General features: G+C 51.6%; 1 protein-coding gene across 1 annotated transcript; it reads left to right on the top strand.

Moving 5' to 3' along the window:
• The first annotated feature begins 345 nt into the window (after window positions 1-345).
• LOC149338859 (uncharacterized) lies at window positions 346-27,152 on the top strand. The gene is made up of 3 exons (XM_089550820.1): window positions 346-1,087; window positions 2,860-3,754; window positions 27,127-27,152. The coding sequence occupies exons 1-3, from the start codon at window positions 359-361 to the stop codon at window positions 27,150-27,152; spliced, it is 1,650 nt and encodes a 549-aa protein (XP_089406946.1). The 5' UTR covers window positions 346-358.
• Window positions 27,153-27,338: the final 186 nt, after the last annotated feature.

Below are 27,338 nucleotides of genomic sequence, written 5' to 3' on the forward strand. Positions count from 1 at the left end.
TCCTCGGTGAAGTCACCGCCCGGGAACAAGACTACGCCCCCACCGCCACCGCCCAGCGGCAGGGACGCTGGCCACTTCCCTGCGCTGGGGGGCGCTGTGAGCGCGCGAAGCGAGAGGACGTGCAGTGCATCGTCTCCGCCAACTTTTGGCTGGAGCCACGAAATTTCGCCCGGAACCCCTTCAATACAGCTGCGTCTGTCATTGTGAACCTGACAGCCACCTGGGGATACCACTCGCACCCAGGTGAGCCTACATTTAGACCTTTTAGGGCCGATCCTCACGCGTATCGTGGCAACGGTGCTAGGCCTGACGCCTACGCCGGCGCCCGGCCGTGAGTGAGTCGCCCACCCGCACCAAGATGGCTTCAGATAATGCTGTACAACGTGGCTATGACCCGGACACCATGGCCTGGTCCGAGGTTCCGGCAACTCCAACGCCTGACAACCCGGATTCTGCGCCGATCGAAAACATGAAGCTTTTCAAGCGCGTCGAACGCCGGTCCCGCAAGCGGAACGCTAAAACGGACGCCGATGTGGCAGGACGGTCAACACGGCAGAACGCTGCTACGCGCGCTGCAGCGCTTCATGGCCGGCCCCAATCTAAGACCGGGCCCTCCTGGAAGCCAAAGCCGCTTCCGCGGCTTCATGCCGAAGACATAGTCATCATCCTGAAGCCCCGGGCGGCCGTCGCTCTCAGGGATGTGTATCAACATGGCGAGCTGGGAGCAGCGTTCGCGGCCTACCTGGGCGCCAAGGCCGCAGCATCCCTCAGCCTGCTCCCCACATGGGAGCAAAACCTGATCGTCGCAGGCACCCGGGAGCCGCACGTCGCGGACAAGCTTCTGCGGGAATTCGAACTTACAACATCGAAGGGCTCGCTCTCCATGTACGGGCAGCTGAAACTCACTGGCGACGTGTGCCGCGGCGTCATCACCGTGGCCAAGCACGAGACCAGTGAGTCGCTCCAAAACAAGATCCAGTGGCGTGCTGGAGAGCTTGCCGATATCCGCAAGCTTGGAAAATCAGACGTCGCGGCGCTCACCTTTGTGGGCAAAGTGGTGCCGCGATATGTTCACTATAATTCAGAGGTGACCCTTGTGCGGCCCTACAAAAAAACCATCCCGGCCTGCGTGCTGTGCGGCACTGTGGGAGGATAGTGACGTTGGAACCACTGTCTGGGAAGGCATTGATCTCTCCAAGGCCCTTGACGTGAGCAGTGATAACCGCACACCTGAGCATGGATCCAAGCAAAGGGTCCTCAGTGCGGCCAACACAAGCTGTTGGCGTTTTAGGGATTGTTTGCGTCTTGTCTCGGGAGGGCTGTCCTTTCTCAGTGCAGTTGCTAGCCAGATGGCCCTTTTCCTTGCAGCTATAACATACTGCTTCGCTTAGGTCTTGCCCTCGTCTGTAGGCAGGTGCACCATACTTGGAAGAGATTGCCTCGTACCGATGTTCTTGGTCAGCAGGTGGCAGGTTGGATATTCTTGAGGGCGGCAGCCTTGCACGGTTTGGTTGCTGGTAGGTGCTATTTATAGGTTGGGAAGGCTGGCGGATGTCTGCAGTGCTCTCGGTCGTGGCTGTAGCACTGGAGGTGACAGGACGCGGCTGTCGACTTGAAATTGGCGCGGATGGCTTTGTCAGTCTAGTCATGCGAGAGTGGTCCATGGCACGATCAACTTCTGAAGCGATGCTGACGAAATCCTGGACAGTCTTCGGGCGTTGAACGACGATCGCTGTAGCCACTTGCTCATCACGGATGCCCTGAATTAAATATTCGATGCGCTCTTTGTCAGTCAATGAAAGTGGGCACCTTCCAATTATCTTGAGCTTGGCGAGAGTATAGGTAACCAGGCTCTCACCGGGGCTTTGCTCACGCGCACCGACAAGTTCCTGCCACTGTATAAGCGACAGTCGCTCGCCGAACTGCGCTATAAGCGCTTCCTTCCACTCTGACCAAGTTTTTAGCTGGTGGCCAGTGATTTCCTTCCAGTCAGCGGCTGGGCCACGAAGTTTTGAGAGGGCGATGGCTAGCAGGGTAGCGGGTTCCCAAGAGGCAAGCTGTTGGGTGCGCTCGAGATCGTCTATCCATCGGGTTACGGATAACCCTCCGTCGCCACTGAACGTCGGAAGCGTTGATGACAAGTCCGGCAAAGTTGTTACGTGCACTGCTCTCGTAGAGGCTTGTGACAGTGACAAAGCTAGTTGATTTTGAAGGTAGGCGGTCAAAATCTGCATATTCTGTACGGGGTCGGCGCTGAACACTGGCATAGGCTGGAAAAACTGGTCACCTTGAGTTGGAGCGGGCTGCGTCTCGGTGACTGATCCAGTTGTTTCCGGTAGCAGGACTCGTTTTGCGGCAGTGTCAGCAAGGATGCGAGAAATAAGTTCGTCCTTGGAACCAGTATTGTCCAAATTGCGTTGCGATAGTTCATCTCGCAAGAAGTCCACTGTAAAACCAGCGAGGTCCGAGGCGGTGGCTTCCTCCCAGTTTATGAGCGGCATGGCGGCGGCGGCGGCGGTGAGACGGGCGTTGGGCTTTGGCTGCTGGTGCTCGACACACGTTGACTCTGGCTTTCGGTGAAGTGGCTTGCGGCTTCGAATGGGCGGCTACACCGAGGTTCGGGACGTCGACTGCGCCATATGTGAGCACGGATGCATTTATTCTACGTCGAACAGTTACAAACAAAAGGCTTCAAATACAGACGGCAGCGTCTCCGCTCGCGGCTGAAGGCTCTCTCCCCGACTCGGCACTTCGAGAGGGAACGCGCGGAGACAGTCAGGGTTGCCAGGCCACTTATGAGTTTGGCTGTTCTAGGCGGTGAGTGGCTTGCACCACCTCACAGTTCACTATAATTCAGAGGTGACCCTTGTGCGGCCCTACAAAAAAACCATCCCGGCCTGCGTGCTGTGCGGCACTGTGGGCCACCGTGCGGACACATGCCCCTGCCCGGACGAAAAGTGCGGCCTCTGTGGCCAAATGGTGAAAACCGTCGACGGGGTCAAGACACCTCATCAATGCACTCCAACATGTGCAGTCTGTGGACAAGCCCACGCTACCAACTCCCGAGACTGCACCGAAAAATTCCGGCAGCCCAAGGTGCCCGGCCCCAAGGCCAAACGCACAGTGCTCCGAGGAAACCAGCGACCTGGCAAGCCTCCAAGTCACCCAAATTCAGGTGCCAGTGCCGGAACGCCGCGTGGTGCTCTCGGCACCGACGACAAAGTGTCGTCGGCTTTGCAATCATCGGTTAAGTCAGCGCCCGGGAAGAAGACGCCGCCTCCACCGCCCAGCGGCAGGGACACTGGCCACTTCCCGGCCCTCAAGACAAATGGCACTACCGGCGCCCGGGCATCAGCGCCTCAACACGGCAAACAACAGGTGAGCAGCTGGGCTGAGATCGCCTCCTCCTCCTCCCATCCCTCCTCCCCCCCAGTTACCGCCTCCACACTAGATGCGGAATACAAAAAACAGATAGACGTGCTCCGGGCACAGAATGAGCTTTTGCTCACCAAAATTCAAAATTTAGAATCAAAATTGGCGTCCGCCGTTCCGAGCCCACCGAACTCGGACGCAATGGAGAGCGACGCGGAAATCTCGCCTGTCCTCGTGACAGCCATCTCCGCGATGGAGGAACGCTCAACCTCTAAATTACGATCTATGATCGAGACCGCCATGGACCAGATCTTAACCAAGGTCAAATCTGCCATCCCCGCACTGGTCTCAAAACACATCTTGGACAACCCCCGCCTCCTCCGTCGGACGGGGCCCAAAAATTTTAAATCATGGCGAGACACCTTAATCAAAGGAGTTCCGCCATCACCAATTCGGCCGTGTCCACTTCAATAACACAATGGAACTGTAGAGGCTTTAAAGACCGCACTAAGCGGGCCAATTTCCGCCTCTACCTTGAAACCTTCGAGTCCCTACCAGCCGTGGTTGCCCTCCAGGAGCCAGGCCTGGGCGCCACACTTTCAAATTACACGACGTTCCAACAGGATCCCGCGTCTTGTCATCTCGTTCACAAAGCCTACACAGCCAACTTAGTAGATCTCGATCTCCAGCTCGAGTATTCTTATGTAATGGTGACTATCCTACCACTCCGCCGCAAGGACCCGCCGTTGCATATACTCAACGTGTACTGCTCTCCCAAACTTAAGCGAGTGACTTTTTCGGACCTCTTTAGCCGTGCGCTAAGAGTTGCGGGTCGCGATCCTCTGCTGATTGTGAGCGACTTTAACGCTCCCAGTCAGCTGTGGGGGTATCGCAAGGAGGAGTCGCGCGGAAGTAAGTTGGCGGAACTTGCGTCCACGTTGGGCCTCACCCTCCACACGGACCCCGTCCACCCAACACGGCTAGGGAATTCTGTGACACGGGATACGTGTCCGGACTTAACGTTCACTCGCAACATACGACACGCAGACTGGCTCAACACCGAGGAGACCCTCGGTAGCGACCACTGCATCCTTAACACTACACTACGCACACGACCCCTCAAGCGTCCCAGAACACAAGCCCGTATCCCAGATTGGACGAAATTCAGGCAAAATTTTCACACACTTGATAATACACCCATTTCGGAGCAAGGATACCACGCATGGTCCCAACAGCTGCTGACACACCTTTGCTCGCATGAAACTCAGATCCAGCTCTCAGAGGCGGTCACGGACGTAGATAACCACCTTCTACACCTCTGGGAAGCCCGTCGCAGCCTCGTCCGCCGTTGGCGGCGCCAGAAACATAACAGAAAGCTTAAAGCTCGAATTGCCGAGCTTACCCAGAAAGCGGCAGAGTACGCGGCCCAACTCGCCGACTCCAACTGGGTGGATAGATGTAACACGGCCGCGCGACAAATGTCCAGCCGCAACACGTGGCGTCTCTTTCGAGCCCTAATCGACCCAACCCAAACACGAACAGAAACACAAAAACATTTGCAGCGAGCCATGCATGCTTTCCCTGGCAACACAACTCAACTGGCACAGAAACTTCGGGACCAGTATCTGTGTACAGCCCAAGACGCCCGTGGATCTGCGTACTCTTATGCCGGCAAGGAGAACACGGAGCTGGATCAACCTTTTCAGCTCCATGATCTGCGGGCGGCCCTCGCCAAAATGAAACGGGGCACTGCGCCAAGGAGGGATAAGGTCACCGTCAAGCTTTTGACGAACCTGCCTGACTTGGCATACCAGTCCCTCCTCGCCTACATCAATGCAATTTGGCGCGGGGACACCCCCCTTCCAATTGACTGGAAAACGGCTCTGGTCACTTTCATCTCTAAAACAGGCAAACCAGTTGACACAGATAACCTCCGTCCCATCTCTCTCACCTCTTGTGTGGGCAAACTCATGGAGACGATGGTGCGGGATCGGTTATCTGCATATCTTGAACACAAACATGTATTTGCGAGCACCATGTTCGGATTCCGCCCACACAGATCCGCACAGGATGTCCTCCTGCAACTTAATCGGGAAGTCCTTGACCCCCTCGAATGCCCCCATAATGACCGGGTAGTACTCGCCTTGGATCTCAAAGGGGCATTTGACAATGTAACACACGAGATCATACTCACTAACCTAAGTCAGACCGACTGTGGCCTCAACACATTCAGATACATATGCCAATTTTTAATGGATCGTCAATCCTACATCCGCATTCAAGATAGAGAGCATGGTCCTTACCTACTCGGCACGCGGGGAACCCCCCAAGGGGCGGTACTTTCCCCGCTCCTCTTCAATCTGGCTATGATGCACCTGCCGGCACAACTGGATGGTGTCGCCGGCGTGCAGCACGCCCTGTACGCCGATGACATAACTATATGGGCCACGCAGGGCAGCACAGGAGACATTGAAACCAGCCTGCAAACAGCGGCGACGATAGTAGACCGCTACGCCCGCCGCTGCGGTCTTCAATGTTCCCCTCAAAAATCGGAAGTTGTGCACCTCCGCCCCTCACAGAAGTGCGCAACTAAAATCTCTCTTTCTCTTGAGAGTGGTCCCATACGCGAAAGTGACGAGATACGGGTACTAAGACTCTACATCCACAAACACAGACGGCCAGACACTACATTGGCCAAACTCCGAAAGGTGGGGGACCAGGTGGGCCGTATGGTCCGCCGGGTTTCCAACAAACGCGGGGGGTTACGAAGTAAGGATGCCTTGCGGCTGGCAAACGCCTTTGTAACCAGTCGAATTCTATATTCGACTCCATACCTCCACCTGCGGAAACAAGAGGAGGATGCGCTTGAGGTCATCCTTCGCAAAATTATTAAGCGTGCCCTTGACCTCCCCATCACTACTTCAAACAGCCGGCTTATGGCTCTTGGGGTGGTGAATACTTTCCGGGAGCTCCGGGAGGCGCACCTTACAAACCAGTACACGCGCTTGTCGCTAACAGAGTCGGGTCGCCGCCTTCTTGCTCGACTCCATATCCAACACACCCCTCCAATGGAAGACAGGTTTCGCATCCCAGAACTGTGGAGACGTGCCCTCCACGTGCGGCCTCTTCCAGCAAACATGTCACACGAAGACCATAATGGTCGGCGCCTGGCACGAGCGGAAGCGCTAGCCCGACATTATGGCAACAAAACAGGTGTATACTACGTGGACGCCTCCGGTCCTCACCACGGGGGATGGTACACGGCCGCGGTAGTTTTTTTTTTGAATTTTTTCTTTATTTATTCTCAGAAACAGTACACAAACTGTTGTTTGGACCCATAGCCTTTACGGCTAGTGAGGGGTCCAAATACAAAACAAGTACAATATTACTGCAGAACGTGTAAAATAAAAAAAAAACTTCAAGATTAACACACACAATTGAATTCATTCCTACATTTCCATGGAAATTAAATAGTGTTTTAAAGATGCCGAAAAGTTATTTTTTTCTTTAAATTCATTAGGGATTTCATTCCACAGATGGGCTCCGTTGTATTCTAGGAGTCTCCGGCCGTACATATTGTAACAAGGTGGTAAATTAAATAGATTGTTGGTTGCAGCTCTTGTTTGTTTCATTGGTAATCTAAATAAACTAAGGGGCAGGGGGTTGTTAGATTTTATTACATTGTTTACTATTTCTGCTATCTTCAGTTTATATGCCATTGATAGGGGTAAGATACGAAGCTGCTGAAAGAGTGGCCTGCTGGGGTATGTATTATTTGAATAAGTTATCATACGAATAGCTCGTTTTTGAAGGCGAGAAACAGGATCTAGGTATGTTTTATATGTACCACCCCATGCTTCCAGGCAATAAGATAATTGACTGTGCACAAAGGCGAAATACAGAATGCGTAGAATTGGAAGATCAAAGCAGTCCCTGGCCTTTAGTAAAATATGACAACCATAGGCTAATTTGGAGCAAATATTATTAATTTGTTCTTTCCAGTGCATATCAGACGCGAACAGGACACCAAGATACTTGTATTGAGGCACCCTCAGCAGAGTCGTGTTGTCGATTGTTAGAGATATATGTTCGTAGTTCATGTTCTTCCTGCGCGAGTGAAACACGGTGTACTTTATTTTCTCAGTGTTAAGGGTTAGCCGATTACTTTTAAACCACTGCGAAACTTCACTAAGCTCTTCATTAATTATACATTTAAGTGCCTCTAAATTTTCCCCTGTAAAAAGTAATGCAGTGTCATCGGCATATATTACAGCTTTCGAATATTTCAGCATTGATGGAAGGTCATTAATATACAGGGAAAAGAATAGCGGCCCAAGCACGGAGCCCTGAGGCACACCTAGATTAATGCTTTGTGGTAGTGAGGCTAAATTGTTCACGACAACATATTGTTTCCGTCCTGTAAAATAGCTTCTAATTAGATCACAAATCTTCCCTCTTAAACCGTAGGTTTCCAATTTCTGTTGTAGTATTGTGTGATCAACCGTATCGAAAGCTTTTGATATGTCTAAGTATACTACTATGGCCAGCTTGTTATTATGCAGTGCAGAATTTATAAGTTGTGAAAGAACAAGAACTGCGGTTGTTGTTGACCTTTGGGGCCTGAAGCCATGCTGATTATGACATATAATGTTATATTTATTTAGAAAATTTTGTATACGTTTACAAAGAACCTTTTCAAAAACTGTATTAATTGCATTTAATACCGATATTGGTCTGTAGTTTCGCGGATCAGATCGCTCACCGCCTTTATAAATAGGTACAACCCTTGCAACCTTCAGCTCGTCAGGATATATTCCATTTGCCAATGAATGGTTAAAGATGTGTAGTAGATGGATCGCTAGTATATCAATGTTGTTTTTTATCAGTCTAACGGGTATTGCATCAGGTCCTGCCGCCTTGCCGGCTGAAAGGCTGCCGACTGCAGTGATTATTTCTTCTGTGTCTATGTCAGGCAAAGCAAAACTGTTGTTAACACGTTCCGGCATCTTCGCCGTAGGTGCGTCAGCATGAACCTGCGCGGCAACCGTAGGCCCAATGGAGGTAAAATAGGTATTAAATGATTCTGCTGTGTCTTCGTCAACTGTCTCAGGGAGTGTTGCTGTACTGGATCGCAAGCCGATTGCGTCGTTCACTATATCCCAAATTTTTTTTGTATTTCCATGCGCCTGTTTCACCAGTGATGAATAATATTCTTTTTTTCTTTTTCTCATAAGAGATACAGACAAGTTCCTGCAACGCTCCTGCACAACAGCAACACAGTTAACGGCCTCACCTTCAGAGCCAGAAGTGCAACACAAGCAGAAGAGGTCGCGATTGCTCTCGCGGCCTCACATTCCGATTCAAAATACATAATCACCGACTCGCGAGGGGCCTGTCGGAACGTCGAACAAGGCTGCACTCCCTTCCTAGCCTATCGAATATACCAAAATTGCATACTGGATACGGACCCCGCACACCGTTACATTATATGGGCCCCTGCTCATCAGGGGTTGGCAGGAAACGAGGCAGCAGACGCAGCCGCCCGCGCGCTCTCTCACCGGGCTGTTTTCTCCTCCCCACCCGATCAGGAACCCGATTTTAATCCGGTGTATACATTCAAAGAAATTACAGCCTACTATCTAAACAGTCATCGCCTTTACCCAAGCCCATGTAAAGGCCTCAAGAAGGCGGATGAGCGGCTCCTTCTCCGCCTTCTCACCAATACATTACTGTGCCCGGCAGCACTAAAGCATTTTGACCCTTCCTGTAACGGCAGCTGCCCGCACTGTAGTGCGGTGTCTTCTGACACCTATCACATGGTGTGGGCCTGCCCCTCCAACCCGGCTATTCCCCCCATCCCCAACCCAACCCGGGAGGACTGGGAGGCGACCCTGCTCGGCTGCCACGACTTACAGGCCCAACAAGCCTTAGTCGGGCGCGCCCGGGCGGCGGCCACCGCCACTGGGGTCCCATACTAGGGACCTCCACCTAGTGTTTGTAAGGATCGGTCCCTTACGGGCTGATCCAAGCATACCTCATGTCCTTTCTTAATAAATGTTTTCACCACCACCCCCCCTGCGCTCAAGACAAATGGCGCTGCCGGCGCCCGGGCATCAGCGTCTCAACACGGCAAACAACAGATGAGCAGCTGGGCTGAGATCGCCTCCTCCTCCTCCCATTCCCCCGCCTCCCCAGTTACCCTCTCCGCACTCGACGCGGAATACAAAAAACAGATCGACGTGCTCCGGGCACAGAAGGAGCTTTTGCTCAACAAAATTCAAAATTTAGAATCAAAATTGGCGTCCGCCGCTCCGAGCCCGCAGAACTCGGACGCAATGGAGAGCGACGCGGAGATCTCGCCTGCCCTCGTGACAGCCATCTCCGCGATGGAGGAGCGCTTAACCTCTAAATTACGATCTATGATCGAGACCGCCATGGACCAAATCTTGACCAAGGTCAAATCTGCCGTCCCCGCGGTAGTATCAAAACACATCTTGGACAACCCCCGCCTCCTCCGTCGGACGGGGCCCATTAGGGACGTATCCCGTCCTTCAAAATTCAACCGTCTGATTATTGATTCGGACAATGAGGACAGCTGCCCCGCTCCTTCCATCATCACCCCCTTGATGGCGCAAGTAGCTGGCTCTGAGGCAGCCAATCCCTCCTCCTCCCCCCCAAGAATTTTAAATCATGGCGAGACACCTTAATCAAAGGAGTTCCGCCATCTCCAATTCGGCCATGTCAACATCAATAACACAGTGGAACTGTAGAGGCTTTAAGGACCGCACTAAGTGGGCCAATTTCCGCCTCTACCTTGAAACTTTCGGGTCCTTACCTGCCGTGGTTGCCCTCCAAGAGCCAGGCCTGGGCGCCACAATTTCAAATTACACGTCGTTCCAACAGGACTCCGCGTCTTGTCCTCGTTCACAAAGACTACACAGCCAACCTAGTGGATCTCGACCTCAAGCTCGAGTATTCCTATGTAATGGTGACTATCCTACCACTCCGCCGCAGGGACCCGCCGTTGCATATACTCAACGTGTACTGCGCTCCCAAACTCAAGCGAGTGACTTTTGCGGACCTCTTTAGCCGCGCGCTAAGAGTAGCGGGCCGCGATCCCCTGCTGATTGTGGGCGACTTTAATGCTCCCAGTAAGCTGTGGGGGTATCGCAAGGAGGAGTCGCGCGGACGTAGGCTGGCGGAGCTTGCGTCCACGTTGGGCCTCACCCTCCACACGGACCCCGTCCACCCAACACGGCTAGGAAACTCCGTGACACGGGATACGTGCCCGGACTTAACCTTCACTCGCAACATACAACACGCAGACTGGCTCAACACCGAGGACACCCTCGGTAGCGACCACTGCATCATTAACACTACACTACGCACACGCCCCCTCAAGCGTCCCAGAACACAAGCCCATATCCCAGATTGGACGAATTTCAGGCAAAATTTTAACTCACTTGATAATACACCCATTTCCGCGCAAGGCTACACAGCATGGTCCCAACAGCTGCTGGCACACCTTTCCTCGCACGAAACACACATCCAGCTCTCAGAGGCGGTCACGGACGTGGATAACCACGTTCTACACCTCTGGTAAGCCCGTCGCAGCCTCGTCCGCCGTTGGCGACGCCAGAAACACAATAGAAAGCTTAAAGCTCGAATTGCCGAGCTTACCCAGAAAGCGGCAGAGTACGCGGCCCAACTCGCCGACTCCAACTGGGTAGATAGATGCAACACGGCCGCGCGACAAATGTCCAGCCGAAACACGTGGCGTATCTTTCGAGCCCTAATCGACCCAACCCAAACACGAACCGAAACACAAAAACATTTGCAGCGAGCTATGCACGCTTTTCCTGGCAACACGACTCAACTGGCACAGAAACTTCGGGACCAGTATCTGTGTACAGCCCAAGACCCCCGTGGATCTGCGTACTCTTATGCAGGCAGAGAGAACACGGAGCTGGATCAACCTTTCCAGCTCCATGATCTGCGGGCGGCTCTGGCAAAAATGAAACGGGGCACTGCGCCAGGACGGGATAAGGTCACCGTCAAGCTTTTGACGAACCTGCCTGACTTGGCATACCAGTCCCTCCTCGCCTACATCAATGCAATTTGGCGCGGGGACACCCCCCTTCCAATTGACTGGAAAACCGCTCTGGTCACTTTCATCTCTAAAACAGGCAAACCAGTTGACACAGATAACCTCCGTCCCATCTCTCTCACCTCTTATGTGGGCAAACTCATGGAGACGATGGTGCGGGATCGGTTATCTGCATATCTTGAACACAATCATGTATTTGCGAGCACCATGTTCGGATTCCGCCCACACAGATCCGCACAGGATGTCCTCCTGCAACTTAATCGGGAAGTCCTTGACCCCCTCGAATGCCCCCATAATGACCGGGTAGTACTCGCCTTGGATCTCAAAGGGGCATTTGACAATGTAACACACGAGATCATACTCACTAACCTAAGTCAGACCGACTGTGGCCTCAACACATTCAGATACATATGCCAATTTTTAATGGATCGTCAATCCTACATCCGCATTCAAGATAGAGAGCATGGTCCTTACCTACTCGGCACGCGGGGAACCGAATATACCAAAATTGCATACGGGATACGGACCCCGAACACCGTCACCTCATATGGGCCCCTGCTCATCAGGGGTTGGCAGGAAACGAGGCAGCAGACGCATCCGCCCGCGCGCTCTCTCACCGGGCTGTTTTCTCCTCCCCACTTGATCAGGAACCCGATTTTAATCCGGTTTATACGTTCAAAAATATCGCAACCTACTTTCAAGATAGCCATCGCCTTTACCCTAGCCCATGTAAAGGCCTCAAGAAGGCGGATGGGCGGCTTCTTCTCCGCCTCTTCACGAATACATTGCTGTGCCCGGCAGCACTAAAACATTTTGACCCCTCGTTTAGCGGCAACTGCCCGCACTGTGGTGCGGTGTCTACGGACACCTATCACATGGTGTGGGCCTGCCCCTCCAACCCGGCTATTCCCCCTATCCCCAACCCAACCCGGGAGGACTGGGAGGCAACCCTGCTCGGCTGCCACGACTTACAGGCCCAACAAGCCTTAGTCGGGCGCGCCCGGGCGGCGGCTACCGCCACTGGGGTCCCAAACTAGGGACCTCCACCTAGTGTTTGTAAGGATCGGTCCCTTACGGGCCGATCCAAACACCTCCTGTTCTGAATAAATGTTTTCACCACCACCACCACCACCTGCACGGTTGATGAAGCGACAGCAGCTGTGGTGGACACCTCTTCATCCATCCTCCTCACACTACCTCTCCCTCCAGACACGTCCCCAGAGGCTGCAGAGGAAGCCGCCATTGCACTTGCTATCACTCGCACGGAAGGCCGGTATATTTTAGGTGACTCTAAAACTGCGATTCTAAATTTTGGTCGAGGCCGAGTCCATGTCCCTGATTTTGACATTCTGGACTCGCCTGACGCACCCCGCCCCGCCAAGTTGAGCTGATATGGGTGCCTGCGCACTCCGGTAATCCCGGAAACGAGCCTGCCAACATTTTAGCCCGAGGTTTTCTAAACCGGGCTCAGGGGGCCTCAGATCGGGGATTCAGGAAGGCGCGCATGCACTTATTCAGTGAGCTGACCCAGGCATACAGAACCTCCCACCAGCTCTAACCCCCGCCCCACCCCTCCCTAGATAACAAACACGCAACACTCTGGCGCAGACTACAGACACACAGTCTCCCCTCACCTCTTAACCTAGCCCACTATCATCCCTTCTTTCACACTCCGGCATACGCCCTATACCCAGAACCCTTCGCCTCTTCCCTCCACTGACTTTCTCTCTGCCCGGCGGACCCTCCCCCGCGGGACCTAGAGAACCTCAAGACCTGGGAGGACTGGGAGACCCTGCTGCGCCCGGAGGAACCGGCCGTGCAGACCATCGCCACCGGCCGGGCTGCCAGTGTTATGGACCTTAGGAACATAAACACTTGAGTGCTGTGGGGTCGTGCGAGAAACCTGGGACGTGCCCCGAATTCCTGTTGAAATAAAGTTTCTCTCTCTATCTCTTACTGCCTGGGATCTGCGGCGCTTAGTGGCTACCGCTGGAACCGTGCCGACGAACCGACTTGGTAGCTCAGATTTCACCTCGGTATGACGTCACAGACGCGAGCGCCTCCACGCGTCATTAAACTGGAGGCCGTCGAAAGGTCAAACGTACCTACCGCCGGGACTACCGCCGGGACCACGCTGAAGGCTCAAAACCTAGCGTAGTATTGGTTTCGCAATAAAATCTTTACTACAAGAGGAATTCGGGGCAGGCCCAAGGGTCCCCGCACGACCCCTCTGCACTCAAGCGTTTATGTTCCTAAGGTCTATAACACTGGCAGCCCGGCCGGTGGCGATGGTCTGCATGGCCGGGTCCTCCGAGCGCAACAGGGTCTCCCACTCCTCCCAGGTCTTGAGGTTCTCTAGGTCCCGCGGGGTAGGGTGCGCCGGGTAGAGGGAAAGGATGTGAAGGGAAGAGGCGAAGGGTGCTGGGCATAGGGAGCATGCCGGAGTGGGGAATGAGGGATGATAGTGAGCTAGGTTAAGGGGGGAGGGGAGAGTGTGTGTCTGTAGTCTGCGCCAAAGTGTTGCGTGTTTGTTACCTAGGGAGGGGTGGAACGGGGGATAGAGCTGACGTGAGGCTGTGTATTCCTTCGTCAGCTCGCTGAATGAGTGCATTCGCTCCTTCGTGAATCCTGGATCCTAGGCCACCTGAGCCCGGTTTAAAGAACCTCGGGCTAAAAGGTTGCCGGCCTCGTTCCCGGGATTCCCGGAGTCCGCAGACACCCCTATCAGCTCTACTTGGCGGGATGGGGGTGCATCGGGCTTCTCCAATATGCCAAAAGCAGGGACACGGACTCGGCCTCGAGCAAAATTTAGAATCGCTGTTTTAGAGTCAGTTAAAATGTACCAGACTTCCGTGCGGGTGATATCAACTGCAATGGCGACTTCCTCTGCGGCCTCTGGGGAGGTGTTTGGAGGAAGAGGTAGTGGGAGGTTGGATAAAGAAGAGTCCACCACAGCTGCTGTCGCTTCATCACCCGTGCGGCAGCGTCCACCCTTACTGCAACCGGCTTGGAGCCGTACGCTCGATGGAGTAAGTGCCTTCGCAGGGACTCTGCAGCGCTGCTCATGGTGGAACGGGCGCATATTCCTCGGGAGCGGCCTGAGGAGAAGGTCCCGGTGAAGGGGTCATGGGAAGGCGAGGAGGGTTGCGTCGTTGGCCGGTTTTCTGATTCCGAGGGAGTCCAGGATATACCAGCCTGTGGAGGTTTGCGTGAGCCTGATGTATTGCGCCTATCGGTGGGTCTCCACCAGTTCCCCGATCGTGTTGTGGAGGCCTGGGCCTAGTAACCTGTCTGTGGACGCGTTGAGGGGAACATGAAGGGCTACCTTGAATGCCTTGCGAATCAAAGCATCCAAAGCGTTTATGTCGTGTTTGAATAGTTGTAGGTAGGGGGTAGTGAACAGCACACGGCTGAGGAGAAAGGCATGAATGAGGGGACATAGGTCACGCTCCTTCATGCCTCTATGATGTCCCGAAACCCTGCGGATGAGGTGCAATATCGCGCCTACAACCTGCTTGAGTTTCTTGAGAGTGGTGGTGTTTTGTACCATCAATCTGGATGTGCAGGCCCAATACACGGAGGGTCTCGACCTCAGGTACCGGGTCACCATTCAGTTTAATGGCAATGGGGGAGCGGAGGTTCTTAGGCCTGATGAGGAGCAGTTCGGACTTCTCTGGGGAGCAAGACATTCCGATGGTCCGTGCGTAATTTTGGTTGAGGGTGGCTGCTTCCTGTAAGGTGCTCTCGATGCCGCCGTCACTGCCGTCAGTGGTCCACAGGGTGATATCGTCGGCATAAAGAGTGTGATTCAGGTGGGGAACAGTTGCCAAATTTCAGGCGTGGGGGACGAGGGTAATGTTAAACAGGAAAGGGGAAAGGACGGAGTCTCGAGGGGTACCGATACTCTGAAGCGTGTAAGAGGGGGATGACAGAGAGCCGAAGTGTATCTCAGCTGTGCGGTCAGTGAGGAATGCTTGAATGTAGGTGTACGTGCGCACTCAATATTCAATGGGGATAGGGCAGTCGTGATCGCCTGATATTAATGCGACCAAAAGCTTTGGAGAGATTCAAAGCTAACAGTGCCTTGGTGTGACCTGGAAGAAGCGGGCCGAAAATGTCGTGTGAAAGTTGAAGCATGGCGTCCTGCGCGGATAGATGGGGGCGAAATCCCACCATGTTATGCGGGTATAGATTGTCCGCCATGTGACTTGTGAGTCTCGCTAACACAACATGCCCAAATAGCTTCCCGAGGCATGAGGTTAGTGAAAACGGGTGAAGGCTTTGGAGTGTAAGTGGTTTGTTGGGTTGGGTATTAATATTAACTTCGCGTGGCGGCAGGACCGGAGGGGGGGGGGGTTACCCTCCCTTAGCACTGTTTGAAGAATTTCGTAATCTGGGTGTTCGATTGGTCATCCAGATTATGGGGAATGGAGTTTGTGATTTGGTCTGCACCAGGTGCGGAGTTGGCGCGGAGAATCAGGACGGCCTCTCTGACTTCCGTCTCCGTGATGACGGTGTCAAGTGTGGGATTGGCTTGTCCTGTGTAGTGGGTGGATGTCTGAGGTTTCCTGGAGAGGTGTACATGGTTAAAAGTGTGTCTAGGAGGGTGTCGGGATCGTCAATATGTTCGTGTACGAGGCGTGTCACGTGGTGTTGTGTTGCTGATTTGGTGCGTGTGGGGTCAATGAGGTGTCCGAGGAGTTGCCATGCGCGTTTGCTGGACAGGTTTTCGGCGGCGGTGTGACATATCTGTCCCCAGTTGGATCGGCACAGCTCCTCAGGGTGTTGGATTGTTGTCTGCAGCGCGGCCAGCCGCTTCTTAAGCGTTCTGTTGTGTTTGTTGCCTTTCCAGCGTTCTAGGATGCTGTGATAAGCCTCCCAGAAGTTAGGCGTGCGTCGAGGGTAAGGGTTTCTGTTGTAATTTCAATGTATCGCGTGTTGTGCTGAACGTCATGCTTGAATGATTGCACCCATGCTTCGAGCTCTGCGATGGGAGTGTCTGGGAGGGCGGTGCGTGCAGCACGAAGGGCATCCCAGTTAATGAGTTTGTGTGCTGTATTTGCGTGACGGGGTGGTTTGTAGGTTACAGTGATTTTTATAATGTAATGATCATTGCCCAGTGTGTGTTGTGTTCTGCTCCAGGTAACACAGTCGGGCCAAAGATTGATGGCGTTCGGCGCTCACCTTCACAGATCAGTGGGTGGTGAAATTTGGGCCGTTGATGCTGGCGACAGGCGAATTCCGCCGGCTTTGTGATGGGCGTATCTCTTTCTTTTACTCCTGTAAAATCGATCCGGAACGAGAGGTGGGAAGTCTGGAACACTGGTTTTGTCACTAAAAACAGTTTGTGATAAACGTGACTTCACATAAACTGGCACAAAATAAAAACTCTGTCGGATGGTTAGCTTTTTATTGTGGCGAAGAATTCTCAAAAAGCGCACTATCACGGTTTTGAAGTGCCTTCCACCTTTCGCCGCCTGATGATGAATAATCAGAGGCTCCCCATTAACGCGTGTCTTGTGCACCATCTTACTACCAATTTGAGAGTTCCCGCGAATAATTTTACCGGCTGCGAAGGAGGACATACACAGAAGGAGGGTAACTTTATTTCAACTTCACATTAGGTGCCAAGGTGATCCTACGGACGAGTTCAAAATTTCATCTGCTCCACGTGGAGCTCAGAGGATAGCCACACGGGCGTCGGTTGGCAATTATTATTCGAATCACACTGGCCGGTTAGTGAGCGCTTAAATATTCTGAGCACCCACATGATGTCTCATCTGGCTCATGTGACCTTCCAGGGCATATCTTCAAAGACATTTATTCCCCCACCTCCGTCCTGTCAGCACTCCTATTGTCTAGCTGGTGAGGGAAAGGATTTGTGTTCACGACAGGCACCGTATGTGGTACAGATGGCGACAGAAACGCCGCAGTTAATCTTGAAGGAGCTCCCCTGCGCAGGTACTGCAGTAGAAGATGTCACCAACAAAGCTTTGGGGCCAAGAGAAGGAAGCACTCTCAGCTCTAAAGATAACCATTAACGCAGATCGTGACACCGCGAGATATCAATCTTGCGTGAAACGAATTCGCTGTTCACTACATTAAAAGAGGTCATTACAGAATTGTATGACCTCCACGAAAACAGATCCTTATTACTTGAACGTTTCTGAAAGTAACATGTAGCTTGCATGAAGCTTAGCTGACAGAGGGTCTTCGAGCGATGAACCATCAGTAGTAGAAATGACCGTCACCAAATACATCAAGACATTAATGAGTCAGGTCTTGCAGATCTTTCAACATGTTACTCCAGCCTCCGTTAGGATCATACGTACCTTGAGAAGAATCCATGAAACTAGTCTCACTCTGTTTGCCTGGTAATTGTTGAAAATATTAAATACGATCAAGCTTATATAGGAGGTATTCACATGACGTCATCCGCAAGGGGCGCTAGCGGCCGGCGCGGCATTCGCCATGTTGGTGGTCGCGCGCGCGGCCGCCGCAGCCAGCCGCAGCGTTAAATAGCCGGTGATGTGTGAAATGTGAGTGTATTTCGCGTCTCGCCATAGATAATTACTCTCCGGCCCGTAACACCGCGTTACTGAGCGGGTGTTCCGGGAACTGCGCGAAGCAGAAAAGAGCGGCCACGCTCAAAAGGTTCCACTTTGTGAAAAGGTCGGCCCGTAAGAAAGCGGAGGCGCCGGCGCAGTGTGAGACATACAGGACTGCTGCCGCGCGTTGAATTCACTTTTATCGAGGAACACATAGTGCACGGCTTAAGTTTGTTGGCATGACAAGGAATTAAAGGATATAAACCTATGAGAGGGTGCAATTACTTGACCAGCGGGTGAGTCCAAGAGCCGTGCTGAGGGTGCCGACGGCCGAAGTGCCGTTTTTGAAGAGGTGAGTAATTCGAAGGGTCTGTTCACTTAGCTGTAGCTTAATTTGTCATCTCCATCTGCTGAAAATGACGTGTTACTACTGAATCTAGCGGAATGGCTGCACACTGGGTTGCTGCGAAAGCGCTAGACGTCTTGTGCATACGAAGCAGCGCTAAGTAGCTACAGTCAAAACTGCAACATTCTCGCTGTGTCTGCCGTTCGTGCTGCGAGCGCATGACAGTATTTGTTTGACCGTTCTGTCGTGTAAATAAGGCAGCTATGACGCTTTGCCTTTCTGCTGAACGACCGTCTGAGAAGCATCAGCAGTTCGCGGACTACAGGCGTTTGAATTATTAATTTCTGCGGCGGCAGTTTTGGAATTTCGGTAATTAATCGTGCTGTTTATCCACGATGTGCCCTGCATGAGTAGCTGACAGTTATCAACTGATATTAAAAGCTGCAAGTCGTGTACATTCTTGCGTGCAGCGCAGCCAGCCAGTTTTGCTGCCGAGTTGAGGCAGCTCAGTTATATCACGGCGCAGAAGAATTCTGCTGCAAACTTCATGCACAATACGCGCTCCACAAAGAAAAGTGGTCGCTGACGTATTCAACAACATACAAATATGTTACGGATCACTAACGGTTCAGGCCGGGCACCTCCCGGCGCACCGTGACACTGCGCGAGCTGGCCTGAAACGACCGCAAACATGGCGCGCTTGCCGCGACGACGCTCGCGCCGTCTGGTAGCGCCGCCTCAGCGAATACCTCCTATAGAACACTGTAGCTTCCTACTTGGAAAAACATCAAAGGGCTTTAGCTCACAATGCACCGCATCGCCACCTTTCATGTACAGTCATGAAATTTATGAGCGTGAACACGGCAGCGCGTGGAAGATAGCCTCGAGCCCTACTCGTGGCGATACGCGGCGGCCGCTTTCGTAAACAAACTGCAAAGGGAGGTCTGTCCTTCGGCTTGCCGGAAGCTGGCAACGCGGCGTAACCCTTTCCACCACGTTGCGGAAAGCAGCCGTCGCGTATCGCCACAAGTAGGGCTGGAGGCTATTTGCCACGCGCGGCCGTGTTCACGCTCATAAATTTCATGACTGTACACACAGAGCCAAAATGCCCTCTGGCACACCAAACCACCGCCAAAAAACGCAGTGCCGCACAGGTAGCTATGACAGCGTAGTGAATTAAATCGGCTGCAGCATACTCTGTATCAATACAACATTTTGGGCGAGTTGGTTACCTACATTCATTATTACAGCGCAAAGACGGCACAGAACAAGAAGGGGACACAACAGCGCTGTGTATCCTGCTATCAAAACAAGTGGCGGTTACTCTTCCGCCAGGAAGTAACTATGCTACATGCAGTTTCCTCCGAGCAGAATTCCCCGGCTTAAGAGCAACCGTCAATACGGTCATGAACTCGACCACGCAGTGCATAGAACGCATCAACACCTACTTACCGCCCCATTCCTCGGCGTTGTCGGCAAATGCGCAGTTGACATCCGTACATGCTGAGTCCTCCATGTCCATGGCGCACATGGTCCCCACGTCTTTGACGAAATCAAAGAAGCCCCGCGAAATCTCTGCGGCGAATTCGCATGACATGTCAGCGCCTCCACTGCGCAACAGGAAACGGAGAGCTGGCAAAGGCGTTCAAACCACGACCTAGATTGTGGTTCAAACAAACGCAACAGCGAGCGAAGCACGTGCTGCAACTCAAGTCAAAACTTGTGTCAAAAAACGGCGCGGCTATGGGTGGCTTCGGCTTCGGCTTTAGAACTTGATAGCACTGATCTCCGCTAGAGGGATGGTCGGCGCGTCGAGCGCTTGGAAGTGAAGTTACCACATGGTACACTATACACATGAGTTACCAGCCAGGAGCTATGCTAGAAGCATACAAAAGAAATGTTTTTTAGATAAAAAGTAAGCGGGCTTGTCCTTGAAGCCACTGTTTGGCAGTGCATCAAATGGAACACTAGCACGGTTTTTCAGTTTCGGTTTTTGCCTTTCACTTGGCATTTCGTGTTTTCGTCGTTCTCTCGCCTCTTTACACGACAATCCTGGCCTGTTGAGCTGTGAGCTGCATGGGGAGAATAACAATGCCTCCTGGAAGCAAGTTTCAAACAGAAGAGTCATCTGCATCTTGTTGGGACGACACTGTAGCAGACGACAGCACATTGCTAAACACATGGAGGTAAAAAAACTTCTTCTTCCTCCATGGCTAAACACAACACGTATGGAGCCTTTCAATCAACTCAGTGTAGACCCGTTGCGCTAGCGTCGCCAACGCTGTGCTTTTTCTTGCGGTGCACGCAAGGAGGTTATACATATATAACCTCCTTGGGTGCACGTACCCGCGCGCTCTAATACGCCACAGCGTTAAGGGGAATCGTGTCGCAGAAAAGCTGGTGTGGGGGTAGTCGTACGAGAACCTCCAACACAAAACTTGCATGCGCAGAACATGCTACGAAGGCTCGTTGGTTCGAAATGAACAAAAATGGAATGCGTTATGGCTTCGTGAAGTGTATTTGTGTATACTGATGCGTGCATGAGGAGGAGGAGGTAAACTTTATTAAAGAAGTGGTCTTGGGCGCGGATTGGGGTGATGTTCCCCTCCCCGCGGTGGGCTTCTCTTCTAGGCCGGTCGTCAAGTGGCCGACCGACGATGTGGTTCGGCGACGTCTTCGGCTCGCTCTGTGACTCGAAGTTGAACCCCCGGGTCCGAGCTGAGCAGCGCGGCCTCCCACTGTGTTTGGTTGGAGAGCTGCAGACTATGCGATGGCTTGTCTTGAGTACATGAGTATAGGATGAGTAAATATATGTGTGCCAATTTTGAAACGGCACCCGACAACAATCGCATTTTATACTCTACTGACTGTTGCGTCAATCAGAGAAAATAGAAAAAAAAATCACTCGGCCTAACAGCACATTTATTCGGGCCACGGTGTTTCGGGCTCAGATTTCGCACAAAGGTTCCATTTGATGGTCACTTTTGCTTTATACTATCTTTAGGTGGTGGTGGTGGTGGTGGCGTACTTGCCATCGTCTGCGGCGACGGCGAACCGAAGCCGAAAAACTTCACAGCAATAGTGCCCGTGGCGCCATCTCAACGTTTCGTTTCTCCGCTGAGAAATTAGCCTTTTTTTTTTTTAATGCGAAAGCATTACTGGGCTACGTTGGTGGCTTTCTGTAATATAAACCGTGTGCGCAGCGATTGTGGGAAACTATAAATAGATATCGTCTCAAAAGTGGTTATAGTGGAAGGAGGATGATGTGAGGATGCGGCGCAAAACTTTTGGTGCCGATCGGATCATTAGTTAATTAATTGAGCCAAAAAAGTGTCCAAAAGTGGCCGTTGTCGGGCCGGGAGTGGCGCAAAATTTGAATCGCCGAAAGTGCGGTGCCACGTGACACACCATGTGGTGTACCACGTGATTGGTTTACGTGCAGGAAAAGTGGGCAGAGCCAACGCGCGGCGCGAAATTTGAATGACCGAAATGAAAACCGAGGTAAAATGGTGGGGACTTTAAAGTTAATCTAAATCTAATCAACAATAACAAATTATAGAAACTGCAGCAGTAAATAACAATGAATTAAGGTGCATTAGAGTGAATTGAGGTGAATTAATTGTGAATGAAGTGTGAACTAAATGAATGAATTCTGAACTAAATTAGGCGTGAATTAAATTGACTGTGTGAAAATTGTGATTTAAGTGAATTAAGTGTGAATTAAATGCTAATTAATTTAGAGTAAGGTGCGTTAACTGTGGTTTAAGTTGAATAATGTGATTCGATTGTCAGACGCGACGTCACAGTCGACACAGAGGCAAAGAGGAGCAACTAGAGGCGAAGAGGCCCAATTAGAGGCGGCGAAGAGGCGTCAATGCTTTCGCAATACTCCTATCCCCACTGTCCTGTAGCAGAGCAGACATTTGGGCTATTTCGTGTGAATTCATGGCGGAAAAACAGCGTCAGCGAACCTTCAGTGGCCTTGTCAGATTTGGAAATTAGATATTTGAATAACCGGGTGCAGGCGCGCGCCGCTCCTGTTTAGATATCTCTTTCACGCCATGCAAGTAATCTGTTTCCCCGAGGTTATGACGTACGCAGTCGTGGGTGGTTACTGTATATATTTTGTTCTGTTTTTCTAATAAACCTTAATTGCGAGCCAAAAAACAGCGCTTGTAGTGTCTCCCCTCTTGTTCTGTGTCCTCTGTCCTTGTTTGCGCTGTTTTTTTCCACCATGAACCCACTGTCGTCTAACGTTTCTTTTTTTTTTTGTAGCGAAAGCTACACAACTGTCGAGAGTAACTTGAGCATCCCTGACTGCGACGGGTTGGTTATGTAGACCAGGGAATAGACCAGGGGTTTCTCTTGTTAAGAGCGGAACTACTACTTGAGTGTCCGACAGAGGAGGGACGAACAACTGGTGAAGCGTGACGCTGCCGCGAACGATTAGAGGGAGTGATCGGAGGTCGTGGAAGTAACAAGGGCTCTGGTATGCAATCAGTGCCGCAACGCTAAGTCCTCGGGTCCGAGCGTGGCGTAACCACACTGCCTCGGCCGGGAACCATCGGATCAGTGAGAGCTTCCGGTGGTTACCAGTACCGCAACACTGACATCGACAGCCCGCGGCGAGCTAGGGAAGAGAGGGGCAGGGCCGACACTTTCTTGTAGCTCGGGGGACTACTGCTACACAGCCTACACTACTGCCTCCTGTCGCTCTCAACTGCCCTTTTATACCCGCCAGATTGCACCATGGGAGTGAAAGGTGACCGTGGCTTCCCTGTTGGACCTCATCGCAGGCTGTTCACGTTCTTTATTTCTTCATCAAGAGTACAGGTGGCGCTACTGCACTACGTTCTCTCCCCGGTACAAATAATTTGTCACTGTCCTCACTCACAGGTTCTTGACACAAAAATAACGCTAATTGCAGGGATAAGGTAATACACAACGTTGCAATATACTTTACATATGGCGGTAGTCTTTGCAATTTCATTTCCTTTGCTAAGTTCCACAGCGTGCAGTGGCGCAGTCTCACTCACGATCAGCCGCTGCGCTCGCAAGTTCGCTGTGCGCAACGGAGGACAAAAAAAAACTTTTTCTTCCTCTATGCTGCGCACTTCAGGGGGTAGGGAGTGAGGCCGAAGTCAACTGTTCCATCGCGGAGCACAAACGCGTGCACGCACGCGCACACAATGTGGTGGTTCCAGTTAGCATGATGTCACGAAATGTCGTTGGGGTTCCTGCTCCCGCGGTTATTTCTCGCGAATTTTTTATGCACTCACACACGCACGTAAGGCACTTCACACATGAACGTATGGCACTTCACACATGAACGTATGGCACTTCACACACAAATCTGCACACACACGCAAGTCGATTAATAGTAGACAAAGTCGTCACGGCGACAGGTCCTTTCACTGGCAGTTTTAGCGTTGTCGCATGGGACCATGTCCGTTGCATCGAAGAATTCGTCATCGACACCATCATTAGATGGCAGCTCACCTGTGCTTGCTTCTGGGTATAGTTCCTTTGCATCCTCTGCACCGGTGGTGCATAGCGCGCTCTTCGGAGTTTGTGGCTGTGCTGTCGTCGCGGTCAATATCGGGCTTGGTCCGATTAATGTTGACGACGTCGCGACGCCCCCGGCGATTCTCTACTTCCCAATCATTTTACGCGGTTTGTCTCACGAGGTGGAAGGGACCATGGTAGGGGTGTAGAAATTTTGACGTGCGGCCTCGCTTGGATGTAGGCATACGTACATAGACGAGATATGACCAGCGGTCAGTGGTGCGTGCAGTGTGTTTGATCGTACCGCAGCTTATTTGCCTCTTGTGCTCTTCGTTCTTGCTCTAGCACCAGGTCTCTCGCGTTACTCCATCGGCGCGCTGTCTCCTCATTTGTCGGACCCATCGTATCCCCACGGACTGCCCCTAGGGCCGCATCAATCGGCAATGTTGGCTCATGACCGTACAGCAAAAAAAAAGGGAGAATAACCAGTCGATCGTCCCTTACACGGATGAGTTGTATGCGGACGTCACGAAGGGGAGGAATTGATCCCAGTCGTGGCGATCGTAGAAGACGTATTGACTGATCATCTAGGCGAGTGTCCGGTTAAAGCGCTCGCAAATTGATCGCAAATACTACGGCGAGACATTCCTGTATTAAGATCCATTTTCCGCAAATCAAATGAAAAGAAAGTCGCATCTGAAACCTCCCACGCAGGCGGCAGAAGTCATGTTTCTGGTTTTTACATGCACCCGATGACAGCGGCATACCAAAGTGATAGTAGTACCCTACTGTCGCAGTCTTAGGCCCGCGGATCAGTTTGCGCTTTGACAGTTTCCAACGGAACATCAGCTCTTCGCGTGCGTAGCGCATCTTCTTTTTGAAGGCAGCAGCGGCAAAACCTACGACTGCAATTGTGCCCAATGTAGCGAAAAATGGGCGGTCACACGTAGCCGTCGAGATCGTAGCAGGACGACAAAAAGGAACGAAGCACTTAACTTTCTCGCTTAAAAAAAGGCGAGCAGCTGCATGCAACGAAGTCACGAGATCGCAAGACCTACACAGGCCATCCAAGGCCGGCAGCTAGTGGAAAAAATACGAATCGACCTCACTCAAATTGGATGGAATAAGAGCCGCTGCCCGCTACTGTAAAATAACGTGAACGAGAATATTTTTTTTTGACGAAAAAGGCGCTGTACTTTCACCCAAATGCGCTGCGCTAAATCACTTTTTAATGCCAGTAGTTTGAAAGGGGTGTTAAATGATTCTAGATCACAAATATGTAACCAATTATTTTTTCTGATTTGTGCTTGTCCACTCAACACATTTGGTCCAACTCCACAGCTCTAACTGATGTCGCAGGCGCTTGGTTCTAAGACCGGATCCGAGCTCCGCTTCCGCAATCTATGTAAACTGACCTGGGATCTGAGGTCATAATTAGGCGAAAACAGTTGAAAATGATTAGTTCGGTGGTTTTACTCTAATGAATATTTTTACCCTCAGTCAAAGCTTCAAACACTCAATAGACTTTATCTGCAGAATGAAGGTGGGCGGAAGTGGCTCGAGGGCGGCGGTGGGTGAGTGTAAAAACAGTGGGCTATGCTCGAGCGCTGACACGTGACATGGCCGTCTGAGTTTACCGAAGTGGCAGCCGAACAGAGCTTCCAAAACAAACTCGTTTGATAAGTAACCTGCCTGGATACAGAGAGAGAGAGAGAGAGTCAAATGTCGAGCATGGCCACATGACCAGGATCACTAGTGATTTCATCACATCAGCTCGTCGTAATTAGCAAAAGAGAACATTAAAAAGCGTGTCATTTGATACATATCGTGCGTGGTTAGAAAAAAAAGGATGTGTGCTCAAACCAAGTCGTGTGACCATAATCACTAAGGATTAGGTCATGGGCCCTCATTGTTTAGTTTAGTTTAGTTTATGGGGTTTAACGTCCCAAAGCGACTAAGGCTATGAGAGACGCCGTAGTGGAGGGCTCCGGAAATTTCGACCACCTGGGGTTCTTCAACGTGCACTGACATCGCACAGTACACGGGCCTCTAGAATTTCTCCTCCAAAGAAATTCTAGCCGCCTCGGCCGGGATCGAACCCGCGTCTTTTGGGTCAGCAGCCGAGCACCATAACCGCTGAGCCACTGCAGCGGCAAGGGCCCTCATTGTAGAGATAGCCTAAGATGCATTTGAGAAGCATATCCTTTGCTATGCATGAAGTCCGGTCGTAAAAAGATTGCTGTTCGGTTGACCGTGGTCACGTGACCATAATCTTTAGTGCCTCTGTCATGTGAGCCCGTCATACTAGTAGCCGCGCAGGGTTTCGGAAACAGTTTCGTTTGATATGCAACATGCATGGGGAGAAAAATTATGCACTGTGCTATGGTCACAAGTCACGTGGCTATGGTCACGTGCATATGGTCACAAGTCACTTGGTCATGTAGCCTTCTTATACTTATAGCCGAGCGGGGTTTCGAAAATCATTTCTTTTGGTATGCATCATGCCCTGGTACAAAAAGAGTTCACTACACTCGAACGTGGTCACGGAAACGGCTCAATAAATCTTTTTGTGAAGTTTCTAGGAAGACTAAAACCGACAAACAATCAGCGAGGATGATAAAGCGTGACACGTGACATGGAATTCTGTGCAGGGCCATTCCAAGAGCCAAAAATTCCGCAAAGAATATAGGAATATAATCTGGCATGATGACAGAGTAGCTCCATGCCAAATCCTGCGAAAATATGCCAACTGCAGCTTTTTGGAAGCTGACGAAGGCATTGGCAGAAAGCACCATATGATGGGGTATTCCGCTATCCTGCAACGATTTCATCCTTCGTCTCTTTTTACTGTCGTTTTCATGTGTACGCAACTGCGTTTCTCGATGAAGATGATGTCCTCAGGCTTAATGGTTTCTCGATCACCTGCTATCTATCGATCATTTTTGGCTCCATTTTCGTCGTTTCACCTCTTTGAAATGACTGCTGGAGTTGCCCTTACAGCACCTTGGCCTTAGTTTGAGCAGCCCATGCTTGCTATGATTTAGCGCCACCACGCTTGTGTTCAGCCACAGGTCTGCTTGTGCGACTGTTAAAAAATCCTTGCTGGAATCTCATCGACTGCCTTGATAAAGGTTATATTTTATTTTTTTTATGATTTATTACATTTTGAATTACTTCTTCCTTTTTTCTTTCTCTTTTTTTTAATCTAAACACTCATCTCTTTTCATACCCTGCCCTCCTTGTGGCAGAGTACCCGGGTGTTGCTCTCTCGTGAACTCTTTTTTTTTGCCTTTAGTATGTACAGGTGAATAGCAACCTTTGCTTCCCGATTCTTGGCCGATCCCCTAGTGTGGGTTTGTTGTTGTTGTTGTTGTAGCCTTTGACAGGATGGCACATACCCACACTGGGGGATCGGCCAAGAATCGGGTATGTGCCATCTTTTCAAACAACAACAACACCC

Source organism: Amblyomma mixtum, chromosome 6, assembly GCF_055824585.1.
Source record: "Amblyomma mixtum isolate Tamu chromosome 6, ASM5582458v1, whole genome shotgun sequence".
In the NCBI taxonomy this organism is placed as follows: domain Eukaryota; kingdom Metazoa; phylum Arthropoda; class Arachnida; order Ixodida; family Ixodidae; genus Amblyomma; species Amblyomma mixtum.

What these genes read in the sequence shown, in the direction of transcription:
- LOC149338859 (XM_089550820.1), top strand. Translation starts at nt 359, where the DNA reads ATGGCTTCAGATAATGCTGTACAACGTGGCTATGACCCGGACACCATG. An exon ending in ATGTTCACTATAATTCAGAG is followed by an intron (nt 1,088 to 2,859) that starts GTGACCCTTGTG and finishes TATAATTCAGAG; the next exon opens with GTGACCCTTGTGCGGCCCTA. An exon ending in GGACAACCCCCGCCTCCTCC is followed by an intron (nt 3,755 to 27,126) that starts GTCGGACGGGGC and finishes TCCTTGTGGCAG; the next exon opens with AGTACCCGGGTGTTGCTCTC.